The sequence below is a fragment of the Dipteris shenzhenensis genome, chromosome 1, assembly GCF_047967505.1.
Source record: "Dipteris shenzhenensis isolate YYH24624 ecotype China chromosome 1, Dip_SZ_1.0, whole genome shotgun sequence".
Lineage (NCBI taxonomy): Eukaryota > Viridiplantae > Streptophyta > Polypodiopsida > Gleicheniales > Dipteridaceae > Dipteris > Dipteris shenzhenensis.
Genome location: NC_141596.1, coordinates 47683548 through 47705120, shown reverse-complemented (window position 1 = coordinate 47705120; position 21573 = coordinate 47683548). Strand labels below are relative to the sequence as shown.

General features: G+C 46.6%; 1 protein-coding gene across 1 annotated transcript in view; it reads right to left on the bottom strand.

Moving 5' to 3' along the window:
• LOC147905951 (alpha-mannosidase-like) overlaps window positions 1-21573 on the bottom strand; it is a 263387-nt gene that overhangs the window by 144253 nt on the left and 97561 nt on the right. The window contains exons 15-19 of the mRNA XM_087375828.1: window positions 15612-15831; window positions 15125-15255; window positions 14970-15032; window positions 14824-14886; window positions 14626-14697 (exon numbers count right to left, since the gene is read on the bottom strand). Coding sequence (XP_087231954.1) covers window positions 14626-14697; window positions 14824-14886; window positions 14970-15032; window positions 15125-15255; window positions 15612-15831 — 549 coding nt within the window. The remainder of the gene's footprint in view (window positions 1-14625; window positions 14698-14823; window positions 14887-14969; window positions 15033-15124; window positions 15256-15611; window positions 15832-21573) is intronic.

Here is a 21573-nt window from a genome sequence, read left to right as displayed (position 1 = left end):
CCAAAAAGAAAGGATTGGGGCTGATAGTGCCATTTCAATCCGGTAGAAACCTTCGATAAAAGGGGCGAACCCCTCCAAACTCGAAAAAATACAATCCTTCTAGAAGAGGCTGCCCGTGAAGGGCCCTGCATGCTAGCCCATATGGCTATCAAAGTGTGAACCGTGTCAGTCCAAATACCCGTGAACACCTATGATGGGTGTATCTGGGTGTCATCCAAGGCCTCTGTACATCTGGCTCTCCAAATGTGCCAAGAGGAAATGCTAGCCAAAATCTCCCAAGAGGTGTCCAATGAAGCATGAGAAGCTTTGAAGGGAGTAAGTGGTACATCCTAAAGAGAGCAGGGCTCTATCACCTGCCGACGGACCGAGAGTGCCCAAGAAACTGGCTCACCCTCATAAACCACCTGGGGCCCAGTAAGGGATAACCATGCACCGAGCCCCAAACCATGAAGAAAGGGAAAGTATGAAAAATGATGAGTATCCGAGCAACCCCTTTCCAAACCGTCCTTGCCTGGATGCAGTCCCAAAGGCAATGTCGCACTGACTCCTCTGCAGAATGACAGCGAGGGCAAGTGGGATCAGCCCCAAATCGTGATCTCCACAGGTTCACTGCAATCCCTCCATGAATAGAAAGCCAAAAGAAAAGAGTGATCTTTCTATTTCTGAGGGATTTCTAGAGCCTCCTCCAGAAATTCCTACGCAAATCTGTGGTGATGAAGAAGCTGTCCCACTGGGGGGCTCTGGAGGGAATCCAACCCCTACTGTTCAACTGAAATCTCCTGGCATTACCAACCGTGAAACGAAAGAAGGGAATTCCCCTCTCTCGGTGCCCATGATCTATCCACTCCCACTCTCTTGGGTCCCACTGCAAGCACCTGATAGGTGCACCTCCATATAACCACAATCTCCAGGATCCCAAGGCCAAGAGTAGAGGGTCGGGGTTTCAGTACCACTGCAACCCCGCTCCATGGTCCACAAAACCAGCAATCCTGACAAGCTGAAAGGAAACCTCTAAAAGAATATCACCTGTGGACCTAGAGAGTATACCTCCATCCCCAACGTCAAAGACCAGTGCATCTTCCCCGAGACCTCGAAGAGCGATCACCTATAGAGGAACTGCTGTCCTAGAAAAAGCTCCCATCCAAGTGGTGGAAGTAATAGGCAACTCAACTGTCCATTCCACCGGGATGGTTGCATCTATCTGCTGAATCCTGCGTGCTACCCCTCTGAGGTGACTCACAAACTGCAGTCTCTGATCCTCAGGTAGCCTAATAAATGCCTTCCAAGTGCCTACTGTGTAGGCGGGGCCCCTCTACCATCTAGACCACTGCATGTAATGGGAAGTGCCCAGTGGTCTGCCATGCTCATCAAGTATACTATCGTTCCAAATGATCGGCTGCCTATCAATCTCTTCGAAGACTGTTCCTGAAGCTCCCCCAAGCTTTCAAAATGGCAGTCATGAGAGGAGAGGCAGGAGATCTGAGACGGGCGGAAGTAAAAATCCAACGAGGGCTGTCCACCCAATCATCTCCCAAGGTTGGTGTGCAAGCCTGAATGCGTCCAAAAAAGAAATCCTTCCAAGGTTCCTGCCCAGGCATGAGTACCCTCACCACCGCCTTACAAAGCAAAGAATAATGGTCTCCCAGGCCACCCTCGCTGCAACATTTGCCGTGCCATCAAGTCCACTCCATAAAAAATTCATGACTGCTCTAATGAGCTGAGTGATGCAACCCCTAGACCAACACCAGTAAGAACACACAAACCACGTGGTGGCCAAAAGAACTTGGCTCACTACCACAACTCTAGATGCAAGGTCGAGTTTGGCTGAGCTCCAAAAAAGGAGCTTTTTCCTTACACTCTCCAGTACTAGGGCAAACTGCTGTGCTGGAGAGATGCCCAATCCTACTTGGCATTCCAAATATCTGACAGGAACACCCCTCTGAATCCAGCAAAGGCCAACGTCAACTCCCCAGCCTAGAGTGTCCTCATCATTGATCCAAAAGCCAAAGAATTTATGCCAGTTAATGTGTGCCCCTGCAGCTGAGCAAAAGATATCCAAGGCTGTCCGGAAAGAATCAAGTGACTGCGAAGAGGCCTCAATAAAAATAGCAATGTCATCAGCCAACTCACAGTCAAGAAGCTCCTGCTCTTGTCTCAAAAGCAATCTCAGCCCATATAGATCAGCCTGAGATCTAAGGAGGATACTCATAGCTTCTGCCACAAAAAGAAAGAGGAAGGGGGCTAAAGGGCATCCCTGACGAACTGATCTCGAAATCTGAAACGTGTCACGCCTTATCCCTCCAATCAAAACCTAGCTGTGGGCTGATCTAGAAAGGGAGGCCACCCCTCTAATCCATGCATCTGAAATTCCAAATCGTAGAAGAGTGCCCTGAAGAAAACCCCAATCTACTATGTCATAGGCTTTCTCAAAGTCCAAGAGTAGAACTGCCAGCCTCTATCTGCTCTACATAGCCCACTCTATGGCTTCCCAAAAGGAAAAAATATTATCAAATATGCTCCTGCCATGCACAAAGCCTGTCTGAGTATCATGGATGAGGTCTGGAAGAAGGGGCTGCAATCGGATGTTGATCGCCTTGGCAAGGATTTTGTATACAGTGCCCAAAAGAGTGATGGGTCTCCAATGGGATGCAAAATTCATGTTGCCACCTTTTGAGATAAGGTGTATGAGTCCCTCAGTCAGTGAGTCAGGCATCTCACCCAAGTCCCAAATGCCCTGCAAGGCTGAAGTAATATGATCACCTATCATATCCCAAAAGGCTGTAAAAAACGATGGAGTAAGACCATCGAAACCAAGGCACTTGCCCTTATGAAGGGCGGAGAGAGCAGTCATGAACTCTGTGTTGGTAAGGTGAGCATCAAGTGAGCATATCATCTCTAGTGTGCCAACACAGGTAAACTCTGCCAAACTACATCTCTAGCCACACCTCTGGCCTATGTGTGAGGATCTGCTGAAAGAAGGTAGGCAAAAACATCTATCGCTAAGTGCATGACGGTAACCGGATGAGACTACAAAACGCCGTCAGAGTCAATAAGCTACCTAACACTCTCTCTACTATGTCTGGGACCAAGTGTAGAGAAAAAGTGTTTATTGACTCTCCCTCCCATTTGTATCCAAAAGGACTCCCGTGCATGGAAGGCAAACTCTGCTCTCTAATCAAGCAATGTCTGCAAGTGAGCCCTTGCTGCAGCAAGGCGCTCCTTTATCCAAGCATCTGATGGTCGTCTCTGCTCCTCCCTCTGCAAGGCCGCCAACTGCCGACGGATACCAATCTCCCGCCTAAGTACCTCACCTCGCCTAGCACTGATAAAAGCCGCTAATACTGGCAAGTGCTATGGCCACATGTGAAGGAGCGGCCACCCCCCTTGCATGTGAGAAACCCAGATCTCCAAGACTGCCTCTGTGACAGTCTCATCTGTGTATAAGGCATCGGGAATCCTGACACTGGGAGACCGTCCTCTTAGATGGGGCTCTGAGATAGACAAAACTACCAGAGAATGGTCGGAGGTGGGAACACCAGGTGCAATGCAAAATGTCCCCCCTCTATCAAGAGCCCAGTCATCCACATAGAATCTATCAATTTGAGCATGGATAGGCATCTGCATCCTACGGAGCTAACCTCCTTCCATACACACGAGGTCCATGGGGAGGAAAGTCCACAGGTGAGAGAGAGAAAGATCTCTCAATAGGGATGCCGATAACTGGCTCTCCGAAAGTGGAAGGTACAAAATCATCATCTGGGAGGTCAAAGAGGTCCTCAAGAGCAGAAAAGGACTTCCGTTGAGCCAGTCCTGGGGAGGGGGTCCGAAGGATTCCTACCGAAGCAGGGAGAGAATGTAAGACCCCCTTCCGTCTATCCACGGAAGGAGGCAACTGTACTGGGTCCTTATCAAGAAGTGTTGTGAACGAGGTGACAACCTGGGCTATGGAGGGAGGTACAGCCTGATCCTGATGTGGAGTGGAAGAAGGCTCCTGAACACTAGGCTCCAAGGCGTTACCCTCCCGAGGCTCCAAGGGGATAGCCTCCAAGGCATAACCCACCGTGGGCCAAATGTGGTGCGGGGCGCAGGAGGGACTCGAGCAACCCTAGGAGGAGGGGGAACCCGTGTCTGAGGCAGTGCTTGTGGAGCGGTAGGTCCTGCTCCTGCTCTCTGTCGTAAGCTAGTACGAGCTGGTTGCTTTTTGGGCCTCTTTTTCTTTTTGGGCAATCTCTAGCGAAGTGCCCCGAGGATCTGCAAATCTTGCACTAATCCTGCCGACCTGCAACCTCAAATCTCTGACGGAAGAATGACCCATCGGGTCGCTGTAGCATGATGTGGTCATCTGAAATATTAGAGTCCTAGACAATGACCCTAACCCTGAGTATCCCATCCATCCAGACCGCCTCAGCAGCTGAAGAGGGCTCGCCAGGAAGAGGGGGGGTTTCTGCTACCATACCAAACCTCTCGCCAATAACTGAAAGAAGCTGGTGATAAACTGAGGGGAGACCAGGGAACCTTATGAAAACAGAAACTCCCTACTTGCCCTCTTCAACTGGGTCAAAGCCCAATTGAAAGGGAAACAAAAAGATCCTCTTGTAGCCTAGAAGTAGAAACCCAACCTGTAGCAAGTCTCTCGTGATGTCCGGGGAATCTAGGCATACCTGAAAGAAGCCTCGTCCCAAAAAACGAACATCCTTAAGGTGGGAGGCGAGCTCCTGGGAAAGCCCCGCAAGCATCCAATCTCTAGCCTGTGATTTGGAGGGGTGTGAACCAAAGATGCGTGCGAAGAGAGTCGTGGAACACTCATGCTCGAAGTCCTTTTGCATTTGCTGCAGCTCGTCTTTTGAAAATGTGATGGGTGTGTGCGGTAACGGATTGACTGAATGGGTGCCCATTCGTCAATCGAGGTGGCGAAGGCCGACTCAAACACCAAAAAAAACTCTGTCCGCTTTCCTGATGCCCAGGAGACCCCCAAAAAAACAAGGGTACACCTGAAGGGAGAGGGTGAAGGAAAGAGGGAGAGAGGAGAGAGAAAGAAAGAAAGAAAGTTTATTAAAGTCTTCGGGAGATCGTGAAGGTCTATGGGACTAAAGATAACTGATACAATGAGCATAATGGTGGCGGTCTCAAAACGGGCCAGCCAACCGTTTCTACAAAAAAGAGGTTATGAAGGACTGTGTGTCTAGTCCTGATACAAAAAATATGTGTCTACCTCCAGATGATACAAAAAAGAAGGGGGGGGCACCAAAAATGGGGCAGAGGGGGGAGATACAGTGTACATGTGCAGGTGGTGATCGTCAGAGACCAATCATAGAGAGGCCGTCAAATGGGAGGTCGGAAAAAATCCTGCGATAGATGATTGGCCTCTGACGTCACGCGGCCTAGTCGAGCTCGGTCGTCGGGGGCGGCCGGTGGCCCTATGGATGAGGCCAACGGTAACCCCGGTGGCGCGGGCAGAGAGCAGAGACAAGATGTCATGGACCTGGATGTGAGTCTGTCCACTGGCGCAGCTATCGTGGCTCTGGCTCTCGCTCACGTCCGCGTCTTACACACAATGCTACTTGACATCCAATTTATAAAATTATCTTATTATATTGTGCTCTCCCTAGTCGGCTCCATGATTGATAAAATTGAATACTCAACGTATGCTTTAGAGCCATAAGCTCTAAACTAAACACTATAACATGATCTAGACGGGTGCTTTGTCTCATAACTTGAAATCTAGTTTATAAAATTATTGTCTTATATAGTGATCTCCCTAATAATTTCAATGGGCTCTACATTGGATGAAGCAAAGCACTCACCTTCTACTTTATAGCCATAAGAAAGTCAAAGATCAAAACTAAAGACTGTAATTTATGATCCAGTTTTATAAAATTATTGTATTATATAGTGCTCTCCATAATGAATTTCAATGGAAGGTACATTGGATAAGGATGAGCACTAAACTTGCACTCTACAACCAGAAGAAAGTCAAAGATCCAAACTAGACACTGTAACATGATCCTAGAAGGTTTATTTTGTCTCATACATAAGTGCAACTTGAAATCCAATAAATAAAATTATTGTATTATATAGTGTTCTCCATAATAATTCCAATATATTTTACTTTGGATAGAGTTGAGGACTAAACTTAAACTTTACAACCACAAGAAAGTCAACACACTCTTCCGGCTAGACTGAGAAGAGGTATCCTGTGACTGGAAGAAGTCAGTGATAGGCCGCTGGGTGTCCTTACGCTATGTGTGCTGCTCGTGTCGCCGTGCTCGGAGAGAGGTATCTCGGTGGCGAGTCATCTCATGTAAGAAAGCGGCTAGGCATCGCTGATCCGAGAACTGCAGCATGTGTGGGAGGGAGCCGAATCCGTCGCGGAAGAGGCAGTGGTACCAGCCTCGAATGGCATAATAGATAGGACATCTGAAAGCAAAGTGCTCCTCCGACTCGATCTCCTGCAAGTCACAAAGTGGACAAAGGCGGTTCTCTCGTGGGATACCCTCTGCGCGTCTGCTCTCGATCCGTAATCGGTGTGACGAGACCCTAAACTGACCGAGGGAGATCCGGAGCGCATGTGCTAGATGAAGCTGTGTGTAACTCGGAGGTGTGATGAAGCCCTCCTGTGAGATCTGGAGGCAGTGTCGGCGGTAGAAGTCGAGCTTCACAGGAAGCTCGGAGTGAAGAAACCATGTCCGCCAGGTGTGGAGCTAGAGCACATCCGCTCAAATGAGCCGGTTGACCTCCTGGTCAGTGGGGCAGAGGGGAGATGGTGGAGCGTCGAGGCTGTACTGAAAAGGAGGCAACCGGTCTAAGTCGAGGCCCAGTCGGGTGAACCAACTGGAAAGACAACTATACTAGCATCACTGGTCCCCATCAACGGATAAGGCCATAGAGGAGGATAGGACTAGCCAAGGTAGGCGGAGGCGACCGTCGGTGGAGAAGCTGAAATCCCTGACTCTGTGGAGATAGGTGATAGCCTGAAAAGCCGCATCAAGCTGTAGGGGTGAGGCGCCAAACTCTGCTAGAATGATCTGGTGTGGTACCGATGGTTCGCTTCGGATCATCCGAGCAAACATCAGTATCTGTAGGCGCTCGACTCAAGCCCACTCTGTGTCTGAAAGGTCGACTCCCCACCAAGGGGTACCGTATATGCCTGCTGGGCGGACCAAAGAATAAAAAAGGAGAGACTTGGTCCGCGGGTCCTGGAAGTGGGAGTGGTAGCACTGTCGCTCTAGCCTGGCAAGAGCGGCGTATCCCCGGCTGATCCTGGCCTGCATGGCCGGACACATCATGAAGATCGGGCCTAAGAAGACAACGCCCAAGTATGTGTAAGAGTCAACTATCTCAACAGGGTCGGCGGCGAAGAGGAACTGCTCTCGGTGCATAGCGGGTCTGGAAGTGTTGAAGATCATCACCTTGGTTTTCCCAAGGTTGACCTTCAAGTCATGTGTATCACAGAAGACCTGAAGTCCATTCAAGTGTCGCTGAAGACCAGTAGCAGAAGAGGATAGTAGTACTACATCGTCTGCGTATAGGAGAATCTGGATAACAGCCTCCGCAAGAGAGCAACCTGCACCTCCCAGTGTCCTGATGGTGGTCTCGAGCTCATCGATGTAGAGGCCAAATAGAGTCGGTGACAAGGGACATCCTTGTTTGACTCCAATAGTGCTCGTGATCTCTGGGGTCCAGCTGGTGCCAATCCTGACCTGCCCCGTCACCCGCTCATAGAGAGCTACTACTGCCCAGATAATCACCGAGTCATAGCCTACTACTACCCAGATAATCACCGAGTCGGGCGCGGGGAACGGTGTCGAATGCCTTGCAGAAATCCACAAAGCAACAATATACTCTCTGTCTCCTGTGTCTGGCCTCCTCAATGATCCCTCTAAGTGTAAAAATGTGATCATAAGTCGAGTGATTCGCCCTGAAGCCGGCCTGTCCGGATGCCCTGAGCCCCTGTACCTCTGCGCGAGCACTGACCTCGCCATCTAACACTGATGCATAGATCTTGGACATAACATGTCCAACCATGATGGCCCTGTAATTCCCTGGATCCATGGGATCTTCTGCTTTGTGGATGGGTGTGATAGTGTTCAGGGTCCAGGCTCTGGGGAACTCGTGGCAGACAGCTTCATTGAACAGCGTTGCCAGGATGGGGGCTAGAGTTTTGATGCCATAGGCAACAAACTCTGTGCATAGGCCCTCATGATCCTTAGCTCGACCGTTATGAAGCTTATGCGCTGCGTGGGTGACTCCCTGGGTTGTAAAGAGGATACAAGAAGTGGGACGGGGGGTGGCTGAGAGGTCGGGAGGATGCTGATCAGGGATATCATAGAGTGTGCGTGCGTAGGTGTGCCAGAGGGAAGTGTCTGTGAGGGGGTAGGGGGATCGGCGTTCTAGGAATTTCCTCCAGAAATCCTTGAAGTTGCTACTAAACAGAATGTTCAGTAGCGTATCCTCATTCTGGCGCAGGAAGGCTAGCTTCTTGCGACGGACTAGTCGACGATAATCCCTGGTGAGACGTGGGTTGGCCCTAGCGTTTCGCTGGGTCGTGAGTCGGAGTGTGCGGCTTAATGCTTTGCACTCGTCATCATACCAGCTGTTGCAAGGGGTGGAGCCAGCGGGTGGAGGGCGGGTGGACCGAGTAGTGGAAGGAAAGATGTGGCGGGCTGCATTGTGAAGGGAGTGGGTGATAAGGGTGGCTCAGTGATCTAGAGAGGGTATGGTGTCTATGTGTCTGAGGAGGGAGGCTAGGTGGGCTGAGTAATCACGTGAGAGGTTATGATCGAAGTGTATATCATAATAGGTAGTGTAGTGCGGGGTGTGGCTGGGAGGGGCTCGGGGCGCAAGGATATGAAAGAACAGGTAAGTGTGATCGGCTCCTGGGGGTAAAGGTGCAGTGCGGAAGTCAGTGATATGTGGGGCTAAAGCAGGAGATTCCAGAATGTAGTCGACGACACTGGCTCCTCCGCCATGTGGGAAACATGTGAAACCAAAGGAGGCAGGCCACCGGTCTAGTCCATTGTATATGACCAGATCATGTATACGTCCAAGGTCCAAAAGAGCCTGCCCATACCCAGTAATGGGAGCGCGACTGTCAGCCGAGGAGCGGGGGAAGCCCGAGTCCTCTGTGTCCATCTCAGGTAATAGGACCGGATCTGAGTGGAAGTCCAGGAGTGATGTCTAATGTGCACCTGTCCTTGCGTTGAAATCCCCAACTAGGAAGACCTCTCTGCATCTGGAGAACTCCACAATGTTTGAGTAGAGATCTAGATAGGGGGATACCCCCGTATCCTCACAAAGCATCCGTGCGAAATGTGACGTCTCAAGAGGAAAGTAGCAAACTGCAATAAAGAGGTCGCGTGTGGAGGGGCGTCGGAATCGGAGCCATAGGTAACGGGCAAGTCAGAAGAAGGGGGTAGGTTGAAGGAGGAGGGATGTTGAAGAAGGGGGGAGCTGAAAGGGGGGAGAGGGAGGGCAGCAAGGGGGAGGGAGAGAAGGAAAGGGGACAGCAGGGAGGGGGAGGAGCCAAGAGGAGAGAGGGAGGGGAGGAGAGAGGAGGGGGGGAGAGGAGGAGCGGGGAGCAGCAGCAGCCAATTTTTGGTTTTTCGGGCCATCCTTTTTGAAAGGTAGGCGATGCGGCTTTCCAAGTCCACACCCTTCACACACCTCTTGAGCGGGCTGCTGTAATTTTGGCAAACCTTCAACCACATTATGATTATGCATGTATGCCAAAGCTCTGTGATGCGGATGACCAAATCTGGCATGCCATAAATCACCAGGGGCATATGAGACAGCCAAAGCATGTTCATTATAGGGCTGAGCATCAAGCTTGTAAGAACCCATGTTGGCCTCATAAGTGCCTGTAGCCACAATCTCATACCCTTTCTTTGGGTCGTTTCTGAAATTCCACAAGCATGTGCTGATCATGGGCAATGGATGGAACTGAAATGAGATTTTTCCTCAAGTTAGACATCACGGATATGCTTTTTCTTTCCTGAATCCAGAAGGATGGGAACATCTCCCACTCCTATGATGCCCTGAGATGCATCATTCGCACAAGTAACCTGTCTGCCATGAACAGGTTTGATTTCTTCAAACCACTCTTTCCTGTGAGTCATGTGCTTCGATGCACCACTATCTAGATACTGGCAGCAAATGAAGAATCACCAAATGAAGCATGAGAAGCACAATCACCAAATGAAGCATGAGAAGCACCATATGCAACTGAATCCCCCCTGGCACCAAATCTGTCCTGAAATGCAGTAAATACAAAATCATTTCCCTCTATTTGCATGAGATGGTGGAGCATTTGCATTCTCAGCTGGTGCAACATAATTAGTGCTTGTGCATTGCCTCTTTTTCTCATTGGCAATCCATTACTTGCACTTTGCAATGTTATGACCAGGCTTCTTGCAATAATTGCATCTGCCTTTCTTCACCTTTGCACCTTTGTTTGCATTCCCTGCATTTGTGCTTGCATTTCCATCCTTCTTGGGCTGATAGGCATGGCTGGTTTTTTTTTTAAAATGACCTCCTGTAGGCTGAAATCTACCCTTTCCATGTGTGGCAATTGCTTGCTCACCCTGACTAAAGGAACCAGCAGCATTGGAAGTCCTCGTTTCTTCCTGTAATAGCAAGTTAACTAACTCATCAAACGAGAGAGGAGCAGCCCTAAGCATGATGGTCAAGGAGGTGACAAATGTGCCATATGATGGAGCCAGGCTGTTGAGGGTGATAGAGACCAATTTCTTGTCTTCTATGTCCTCATCAATGGCTGCGAGCTCATCTCGAATGTCAGTAATCTTAGCAACGTGCTCTGAAACAGTTTGAACTTCCCGCATGGACACGTCATTGAGCTTATTGTTCAAAGCAATGTTTCTTGCTTCATTCTTGACATTCCGCAGACTTTTCAACTTGTCCCAAGTATTTTTTGCATGCTTGCACGACTTAATGGTTTACTTAATGTGCGTCTTCACTGATAATGCAATCAAAGACAAAGCTTGGGCATCCCTGCGATCAAACCTCCTCTTCTTTTTTCAAAAAAGATGACTTCATTAAGTATAAATGAAAGCCGCAAGAGCAAGCTCAAATGCGGGAGTACATCATGACATGCATGAAGAAAAAAACAGCTAAGAAAGAGCTGACAAAAATCCAAGGTGGAGGCTGAAAATGCCACCTCAACCCTAGAATAGTCTCAGAGAAGAAAGGAGATCCTCTCCAAACTCTGAAAAACGTATCTCTCCTGGCTGTAGCTGCTCTGGAGGATCCCTGCATGCTTGCCCAGAGGGCCATCAGTGTGTGTATAGTATCAGTTTATATACTGGCCTCCATTGCCTGTGATCAAACCTCTTCTAATCCTCCATGCTAGTGGTAGTAGAAGCCTGAGTGGTAGTGGAAGATGCACTCGTGCTAGATCTATAGGGTCTTGTCTCATCACCATTCATGATGTCCCATAAGCCTTTGCCAACCAAAATATTATTGAGCATAAATTACCACAAAGCATAGTTGGGTCCATCCAACTTATTTGCCTCAGTCATGGTACCAAATTTCTCATTGAGAGACATGATTGCAAGCTCAAGAATGAGGGAAAATGTACCTGCAAATAAAGTGCAGCTGAAAGGCAACTAATTGCTACGCAATCACTGCAATGGCATACACTGACAGTGGCTGCTCTGAAATAGCAGAGAATCTGCCCAAAACACAATCCCTTCCAGGATAAAAAATGCAATAAAGCAATGTATTTCTGCCCCAAAAATAGTCCTCAATCACGGCCAAACACTAGCTCAAAATACAATGCCAAACATTGGCTCGAATTGCAATGTACTTCTGTCCCAAAATTAGCTTGAATCTCAGCCAAACACTGGCTAACAATGCGATAGTAGCAGTTTTTTGCTCAATAGAAATCCAAAATGTGCATAAACCTCCGGCAAACACTTGGCTTCAAAATACACAAGACCTGTGCAATGCAATCTGCAAGACACCTATGCAATACAATTTGCAAGAAGAGGCAATAAGCCGAGGCAGGTACGCAGGTCTGGGCTGCAGAGGCAATGAGCTGGTATAGGAGCAGGGAGCTGGCTGTGCACGATTGTACGACGACAGGCAAGTAGCAGCCGTACACACTGTACGGATTTTGTACGATTGTACGGATGTTGATGGCAGGCTGTACAATTGTGCGGATTGTACGGATTTTGTATAGTTGTGCGAATTGTACGGATGTACGGATGCTGTTGGTGGGCTGAAAGGGCAAGGAGCAGCTGAATGAGCTCAAGGGAGCTTTCAAAAGATGTGGGTGAGCTGAAGAGTAGTCACCCAGCAACAGAACCTTCTTCTCCATGACAGAAGTGCGACGGGAGCACGCGGGAGAGCGGAAAGCAGGTGGGCTGGATCAACTAGCTCTAATACCACATGTAGGAATAAGAATGGAGATGGATTGTGAACACAAGAGAACAAGAAGTGAACACAAGTGAAACTCCAACTGAAATTTTCAATTGAATGAAGTACAAGTACTTGGTATATATAGTAAGTACTCACACACAAAATAGAATAGTCCTAGTCTATCCTACAAAACCATATCATTGTATATCTGTTCAGATGGTGGCTCGAACAAGTGGTCTTGGAGCCAAATCACCTCAAATGTGAGCAAGCTTGTCAGTCATCACCTCTAAATGTCGTGTTATAGGTCAAGAAGTTACGTAGTCACTAGTGTGTACAAGAGGTCATCACTGAAGCTGTCTAGTCATCTGAAGTCATCATTGTACCACAAGTCATGTGTCATCCCTTGGACACAGTCTCTTCGTCCCTTAAAATGGTCTCTTCTAGTCACCATGTACAAGACTTCATGTCATCCTTGTACAAAATGAATGGCATTCCAGATCCCCTATAACAATCTTTAACCTGAATCCCAATCCAAATAGCTCAACCAATAACAACTTGCCTTGGTCAAAGATCTCAAGGGACACATGGAGGCTCACTACCATGACTCGGTGGGAACAACATATGCTCTTGAAGCATCCAAATATCAACAGTAGAACCATGATAGACTTGCGACTCTTGATGGAACTGCCCAACTCATGAGAGAAAAGGGGCACTCATTGAGAGCTCAGGGTTACTAAGGAGGCATTGACCTTCTGAATTCTGAAAGAAGCTCAAGGGACCCCATGTGGGGTTCAGCAATGGAAGGACATGGAGCCATCCATAGGAGCAGCCTGTTCTCAAAAGTCCAAGGCTGCAAGAAGCAGATGATCCAATCCACAAGATGACTAAGCCTTGACCCACCCATGAATTGGTGAAATCTCATCCACCCATATATTAGGTAGAATATTACCCCAACTTGGGACTGAAGGCATCCTCATCAGAGTGATCAACTGGCTAGACTTCTTGTACAAGACAATGGTTGACATGGTTCATGACATAATGAAATATCCCAAAGAGACCAATTATGTCTGTCTCTCTGGAAGAAAGCTACGGATACAATGTGGCACCGCAATGTCCAAACCTCTCTTACCCACATGAAGCATGATAATTGTTACTTCCACCAGATTATGGTAGGTAGGGGGAAACCATCAAGTAGTTCCAAGGAGCCAAGCACAATAAATATTGAAGGAAAGGATATCCTAGATTAAGATATCATCCTATGTCCAAAGGCAAGGATCTGCAGGTTTTAAAGCCCAAGACGGAGAAAGTAAAGACCAATCTGACGAGTCAGAGGGAGCTAGGGGTCATGATGGGGGGGACAGTTACGTGCTAGCGGGAACAAACAAGGGAGGAGGTAGCAAAAACGCAAGAGGAGTAATCTTTGGTGGCTGAGTAGTGGGAGCATAAAGAGGGAGAGGAGAAGATGGCTTGGAGGAGGTGCCATGGTGATGGCAGAAATGGGTGGAGGGAGGGACAAGCCATAACCTCTGGGAGTGGAGGCACAAAGGTTGGGTTCCTAGCTTGGAACACTAGGTAGGACTGCATAGGCAAGGGGGACTTGGGTCGAGCGTGTAAGAAGAGGATAGTCAGGGGACATATCCATGGGAGAGGGCATCAAACACTAGCCTATAGGACCCAAGAACTGCATCATTTTTACCCACAATAGCCTATTTTGCAAGTCTGACAGGCCAGATGATGCTCAAGGCATTCTCTATCCCCTCCCTTATGGGACAAATGAAGAAATGGGGATAAGCTTTGGCAACCTGGCCAAAGTTGCTACATTGGAGCCTGCCAACCATGGATGGCACCATTCTTATATCAACAGTCACAACAGCACATCCCTCAGGAACGTATGTAGAACGCTGTTCTCATCCTCATTCGGGGCTATTCAGTTAGGAGATTGAAAATTCGATGGCATTCTTGTGCCTCTCTGTTTTGGCCAGTACTTTTGCAGAACGCTGCTGCTGTACCCCCATAAACCTGAAACTGATTTTTGGTGTATGGAGTTGAACTGGCCTGGAACAGCTTGACAATCTTGGAATAAGGGAAGAGCTATTACAGGTTTATAGCTGCACATATAAAGATGGAACTTCACAGACAGAACTACCTGCTCTTACAGATCAAAGGGGGCATTTCATCAAACATATTCATAAGAGCATTATCAAACAGCAACTCAACTTTCACTTTCTGTAGAGATGGAGACCTTCATACCTGGTGGATCCAGGGGCTGAACTCTTGCCAAACTTCCTGTACTAAAGCACCTTTAATAACAGTAATGGGTACCTTTTGATCAATTTTTAACAAAACATTAGTTGCATTGAGTTGATTTGGCTAACAAATCAAACAACACATCCAAAGCTTCTGAAGCAGCTTACATTGAAGCTTGTACAAGGCATGATTCAAACTCACAGAGCTATTCACTGAGGTTGGAGAGCCAGGATTTGGACGAAATAGATAGGCCCCATCAGTACCCTTCGAGAAGATAAATAGAGGAGTCAGTACCTTAATGGAGTGAGTGGTTTCAAGAACCCATTGAAAAACTCATTCTCATGTACCTGTCCATCTGTGCCATTATTTGCTCCATAGAAAAGGTATGACGATTGCAGACTGAGATTAGCCTGAGTTTAGGTAGCAAGAAAATGATATGAATCATTTAAACAGAACAGAGGCAATGCTCTTCTTAAGATGCATTAGTATATCTGTCACTTACTCCAGTTTGGATGTTCATCATTTTAGTCAAAACGCCAGTTTCACCAGAGAATACCAGCTGTAAACTGTCAGAGACAGTAGTGATCATATGATTCTTTGAAACGTCTTCAACAACTGAGAGTGTTGTTGAACCTGATTACAGTAAAAAAATACAGAAAATAATTATTAAGTGCTTGCATCGCAAGCTTTCATGAAATGATACTGTCCTAAGAAGCTTCTGTAATCTTTTGAACTGACAGTAGTATTTGTTGGGGCTCAGATAAGCAAACGGTCTTACATAACATAACAACAGAAGATGGCTCTGTTACCCTTAACAGGAAAGCGAGAAAAATAAAATAGGATTCATTTATCATGGGAAAAATTGAAATGATGGGCTATCAGAACTTTTGTACACAAGACGCTCCTTTTCGTAAGGTTTTTAAAAAGATGAAAATGTATATGACCCTATACCATTTTTATCTTTTCACGGTACTGAATTGGAAACAAACCTGGTCCGTCTGAAGCTGATACAACATAAGAATTGTAGCCAAAGGCAGGAACCATGGCTGGAAACACAAGCCAATAAAGTGGTGCTTGTCCTGGTGATACCCCCAGATATGCCTGCACATAGTAGCTTCGCAGTTGTTTTGTTACATTGCTCACTGGCAGAAGTTGAGAAGGAACCACCTTGCCACCAGAGTCAGTCACTTGAATAGACTTGCTGCTAACCTGAAAGAATTACAAAAGCTAAGAAAAAAAACCTCACAAAGTACCTTGATATCTTACCACACAATCAAAAGTTTAAGTGCATGCAGAAACAATCTCCCCATCTGCTTTTCTCCCTTCATCCAGCTCCCTTTATAGCTCAACTCTCTCTTTGTCCATAGCTAAGCCACTCTCTTTCAAACCCACTCACCTTCCTGATGGGATCATGGCTTTCCACGATGCCCCCAGTCCCTCTCTTTAAGATACTGTAGAGAGAAACCATAGTGCTTCTCTTTATTGTCTTTCCTTTTCATCACCCTTTTCTGAGAGTAAAAACAGCAGATACAATGTGTTAAACCCCTGAATCATGGACCCCAAATGACCTAGACAACACAACCAAGGTCCTAGCCACATGTAGCACCATAGCTACTGCTATGCACTGAAAATTGGACTATCCCTGCACATAGCTACTGCTATGCAATGCATGGACACAGCATAGGCCTTGTGTGGCAGAAAACAAGAATCTCGTGTAGCATTGAAGAGCAACTTAAAAAGGTGGATGCTCTCAAGTCAAGGATGTAAAGTGATATTTTTGAAACTTTGAACCCAAAGATGCAATGCAACAGGGATATTGGGGCAAATATTGATTTCCAGTTATCTATTGGAAAATGAGAAGCTCAACAAGGAGCTTACAGTATTAAGAGAAGACCTGGAAAACCATAGGAGCTGGTCCTCTGCCCAACCAAGAATGTTGAGGAGGTGCAACACCAAGTTTGGACCCAAGCTAAGGAAAACTCATCCTGTGTGGAATTTGATTCAAAAAGGAGCAAACAGCCCATCTCATTGCACAGTTAGGAGAAGTATCTGCCTTTATTTCGCACCCTTTAAGATGAGCACATTTTCTATCAGCCCTTGAAACTAGCTGCATTCGCCTGATTGTCTGAAGTTGATGCTTTCATGGTGCATATGCCTTCATTTTTGGCGCCTTTGTGTGACCAACCACCGCCTTATTTTTTGTAAGTTGCAGGATCAGCGTGGTATCATCAACTAGGAACTCTTCATATGTAACTCCCTTAAACTCCACAAGCTTTCCAAATTCTGAACTTATCTCTTCTAGAGTGGCTTTGGATGGGTCCCAAGTTCACCCCTCCCGCACTTTGGCCAATATATGGACAGACACTATATATACTTTGATGGCTAGTTGGATGAGTATGCAAGGATCCTCTCGGGCAGCTACTACTAGGAGGGCTATTTTCCTCAGGGGATGGAGGGGCTCCCCCTTCTTCTCAGAGTCTTCCACAGGGTTGAGGTAGCATTTTTAGCCTCAACCTTGCCTCAATTTGAGGAGTTTTTTCTCATGCATTGCATGATGTATTTCTGTCTTGAGCTTGCTCTTGCGGGTTTTATTCATACTTAATGAAGGTCTATTTTTGCCACACAAAAAAGAGCCATGATTGATTTTTTTCGTTATTCTCATTTGGTGCTCATTCATCAACTTCTTTGCATATGTTAGCACCTATTGTGGGATGTCTTTTTTCATGCTTGCAGTAACCGCTCGTGATCGATCTTCTTGTACCTTCACCCACTTTATGTGTCCATGCCTTTTCCTTAGACAAGGGTAAAGCTATTGCCATCAACTTCACAAAAATACTATCAATCTTGCATCATCTAACCCTTCCATAAGCTTTTTCAGAGTCCAATTGTAGAATGGCTATCTTTTGGCCGGTATGCATACCCCAATGTGAAGCCTCCCAAAAGGAGAAGATATTATAAAAAATGCTCCTCCCATACACAAACCATGTCTGCGTGTCATGAATGAGATTCGAGAGAAAGGGCTGCAAACATAGACTAATTGATTTTGCCAGAATTTCGTATAAAGGTGCCCAAAAGAGTGATAGGCCTCCATTGTGACACCAAATTTCTGCAACCTCCCTTTGGAATGAGATGGATGAGACCCTCTATAAAATGTTCTATGTTATCATACCATGGTAGGAAGCAGTAGGCCCGCATCGGGCAATTCATCCTCAATAACAATGGGTGCTTCCCCGGAACTTAGCTTTTACAAGTTGTCTGTAGGTTGAAGCATTCTGCAGGCCCTCACCACAATGTCAAATTCAAATTCCTGAAAAAGAAGAATCCATCTGCTCAATCGACCCCAAGAGTAGGTTTATACAATAAAGTATTTAAGAGCCTGATGATCAGTGATGACTATAAGCTTGTTTCCCAAGAGGTAGTGGCCGTACTTGGTCATGGCATAAACCATGCCTAGACCCTCCCTTTCTGTGGTACTACAATTGCGTTTTGCTCCATTCAGTTGTCAGTTGGCAAAGTACATGTGCAAATCAAAAATCTTGTGGTCCTTGTTAGCTGAGCCAGTATAGCACCAATTGCCAATCCACTAGCGTCCATATGAACATGAAAAATGATGTCCCAGTCCAATTATCTTAGAATTGGGGCCTTAACCAAGCAGTCCTTGAGATTATCGAATGCTAGTTGTTGAGGTGGGGACCAAACAAAAGACAAGTCCTGGTAGAGAAGTTCTATTAGTGCCACAACAATGTCTGCATAGAAATGTATGAACCTCATGTAATATCCCCCATGCCCTAAAAAGGAGTCCACCTCTTTGGGTGTACAAGGAATATGCAAGGAGATTATCACCTCTACCTTAGTTGGATCTGTATAGTCATTCCTTTGGCAGAAACAATATGACCAAGGAGAACACCTCTGAGCATGAGAAAGAAGCACTTGTCAGGATTCACTATAGATGATGATTTTGTATTTCTGGATCAAGATGGGAGGCACTTTTACCATTGAAAATAGAGAAATCATATAAACAGATCTCAAGAAACTTGCCAATATTCTCCTAAAAGAGTTTGGTGACAAGTCGTTAGATGTTGCCAATGCATTACACAACCCCAAAGGGCATCATCTAGTAGGCGTACGTCCCTCATCAATTGACAAATGTGATCTTTGACTGATCCTCTTCTCTGACACGAACTTGGTTGTATCTGCTATATCCATGAATGAGTACAGAGCATGACCAGCCAACGTCTCCAACAGCTTGGTAGCGAAGGGAGGGAAAACCTATCATGTCATGTGGCAGCATTCAAACTCCTATAGTCAACACATACCTGGAGTTTTCCGGTCTCTCTTTTGGGCACAATGACAATTCTGTTGACCCAATTGGAGTAATCTACTAGGTAGATCAACCCTGTGCGCTCCAATTTTTGTATATCAGTTTGGACAGTCTTACCATAATTGGGATTCATGGGGTATCGTGCTCTAACCACTAGGTATGCAGCAAGGTATAAGTCAATGCGGTGCTCCATGAACTCAGCCGGCACCCCCTTCAGATCCTTGTACGACTAGGAAAAGACATCCGCATATTCTTGGAAAAAATCAATTACTGCTGCTAGAAGATTATCATGTTCTCAAACCCAACGAGCTACCTTCAAATGCCGAGGTGCAGGGATCCTCCAGAGCAGCCACTGCCAGGAGAGTTACTTTTTTCAAAGTTTGGAGAGGACCTCCTTTCTTCTTTGAGTTTCCTTCAAGGTTGAGATGGCATTTTCAGCCTTCGCCTTGGTTCTTTATTAGCTCACTTTGAGCTGTTTTTTCCTCATGCATTGCATGATGTACTCCCGTATTTGAGCTTGCTCTCACCTTTTTCATTCATACTTAATGAACTAATTTTCTTGGGAAAAAAAAATGCCGAGGTTGATCCTTAGTCCCAATGTTGAGGTATAGTGAGTTCCGTGCCTGATCAACCTAGGGAATGCTTGGGGATGAGGAGTTAGATAGAGGAAGAAGGAGGGGATGAGAGGGGGGAGAGAGAGGGGCTGAGCGGGGAGAGAAGGAGGTGATGATAGGAAGGGAGTGGCTGAGTAAACCTCGAAGGTGAAGCTATGGATTGTGTATTTTTGGGCTGAAGCTTGTTGCTGGAAAAATGGAAAATGAGAAGCAAGGCCTGCAGTTATTCCCACACGCAGGAACAAAAACAGTGAATGCGACTTTAGAAATAGCTTTCTTGGCCTAGATTGAAAGTCAAAATGGAGCAGCTTTGAGGCCCTAGATTTGGAGTCGAAATGGAGCAGCTTTAGGCACTAGTTCTGGAGACAATTCACAGATTAGATCAGTTCAAAGCACATGAGCAGAAATCACGATTTTCAAAGGGTGTTGGCCTGGAGCTGAAATCCCATTTTGAGCAAGCAGCTACAACCGATAGAAGAATATGTCCCGAGTCGGAAAGGCAAGGAGCCTGAGGGGAAGGAAGTTGGGTAGGTAGGGAGGTCAGGCTTACGACAGGGAGCAAGCTGCAGTTCAATCCTAGCCGTAGGCCACATATCTGACAAAGATAAGTCTCCGAATCCAATTGAAACCAAAATCATCCTCCCGGTCCAAGGTGTCCTTGCCACAAATCCAAAATCAATTGGAATGGGAATGGATAGATGACGGGCACCAAGAGAAGGGCATCCCCTTCTTTCGTTACACGGTCAGTAATGCCAGGAAATTCCAGCTCAGCTGTAGGGGTTGGAGGCCCACCAGAGCTCATCATTGGGAGAACTCTCAGATTCCTTTTGACTTGCAGAAATTTTTTTGGCAGAGACTCTGGAAATCCCACCGGAATAGAAAAATCACTCTCTTCTTTTGGCTTTCTATTCATGGTGGGATAGCAGTAAACCATTGGAGGTCCAAGTTCGGAGCTGACCCTTCTTGCCCTCGCTGCCTTTTTGCTTTGGAGACAACACAGCACTGCCTTTGGGATTGCAAGACTTTTCAGCACTTTTGTTCGCCCACCTTGTTGGTAAACTGAAAGGAAAGGAAAGAGTGGACACAAACTCAAAATACTTGCATTACTTGCTTGTAGAATGAAGAAGAGTGAGGTCCTTAAGTAGGCACCTCATACATGCTCACTAACATCACTGATGACTTCAGAGCTCCACAATCATCTCCTCAATCTGCTCCTAGATTCTCTCAATCATCCTATGTGGCTTTCCACCACCTAACTGTGCCTCTAGCACACACACATAGAAACATAAGGTGTGCCTGAGGCATACACCTTGAGTTATCCCAACAAACCCGCCCTCAAGGAAATGCCTCAGGCTATGTCAAGGATACATCTAGTCTCATAGTTTCTCATGCCATCTCATGGTGGTCAAGGATAAATCTATGGCTAGGTTTTCATGCTAGCAAGTGTTCCCATGGGTGTAAGGTAAACAAAAGGGATATAAAAAGACCTTCCACAATGGTTATCTCCCCTGCATGTACATGCACACAATGTCTGCAGGAGGTACCATGGAGCAAAACATACACATGGCCTACATCATAAGGTGACCAGAGGTGTTTACAAAACACACAAAAACACAATAGTTTATTTCATTCATTTTGGAGGACTATCCAGGCTGAGTACCTTGACATAAAAAGAGAGATCTGGAGCATAGAGATGTTTTAAAATGCATAATCTTCATGGGATGTTACGCTCTAGCCGAGGTAGCATGACCTCGGAAGAATCAGTCGACATTTCCCTTAAAGGATCTATCTTTGTAATATATGTGTTTGCGCTTCATGTAAATGATCGGGAGGGATTTAATGTCAAGGTCCTAGGTGAGGGCTGATAGCACCAGACTAGATAGATCTGAGACCAAGGGCCTAGTGCAAAGATTGTGCCTAGGGGCAAGGAATTAAATGCATCCCAAGAGAGGGGTGAAATGTTGCATTAGGAAGGCCCTATATGGATGACATGTGGCATCTAGATCTATCTAGGGA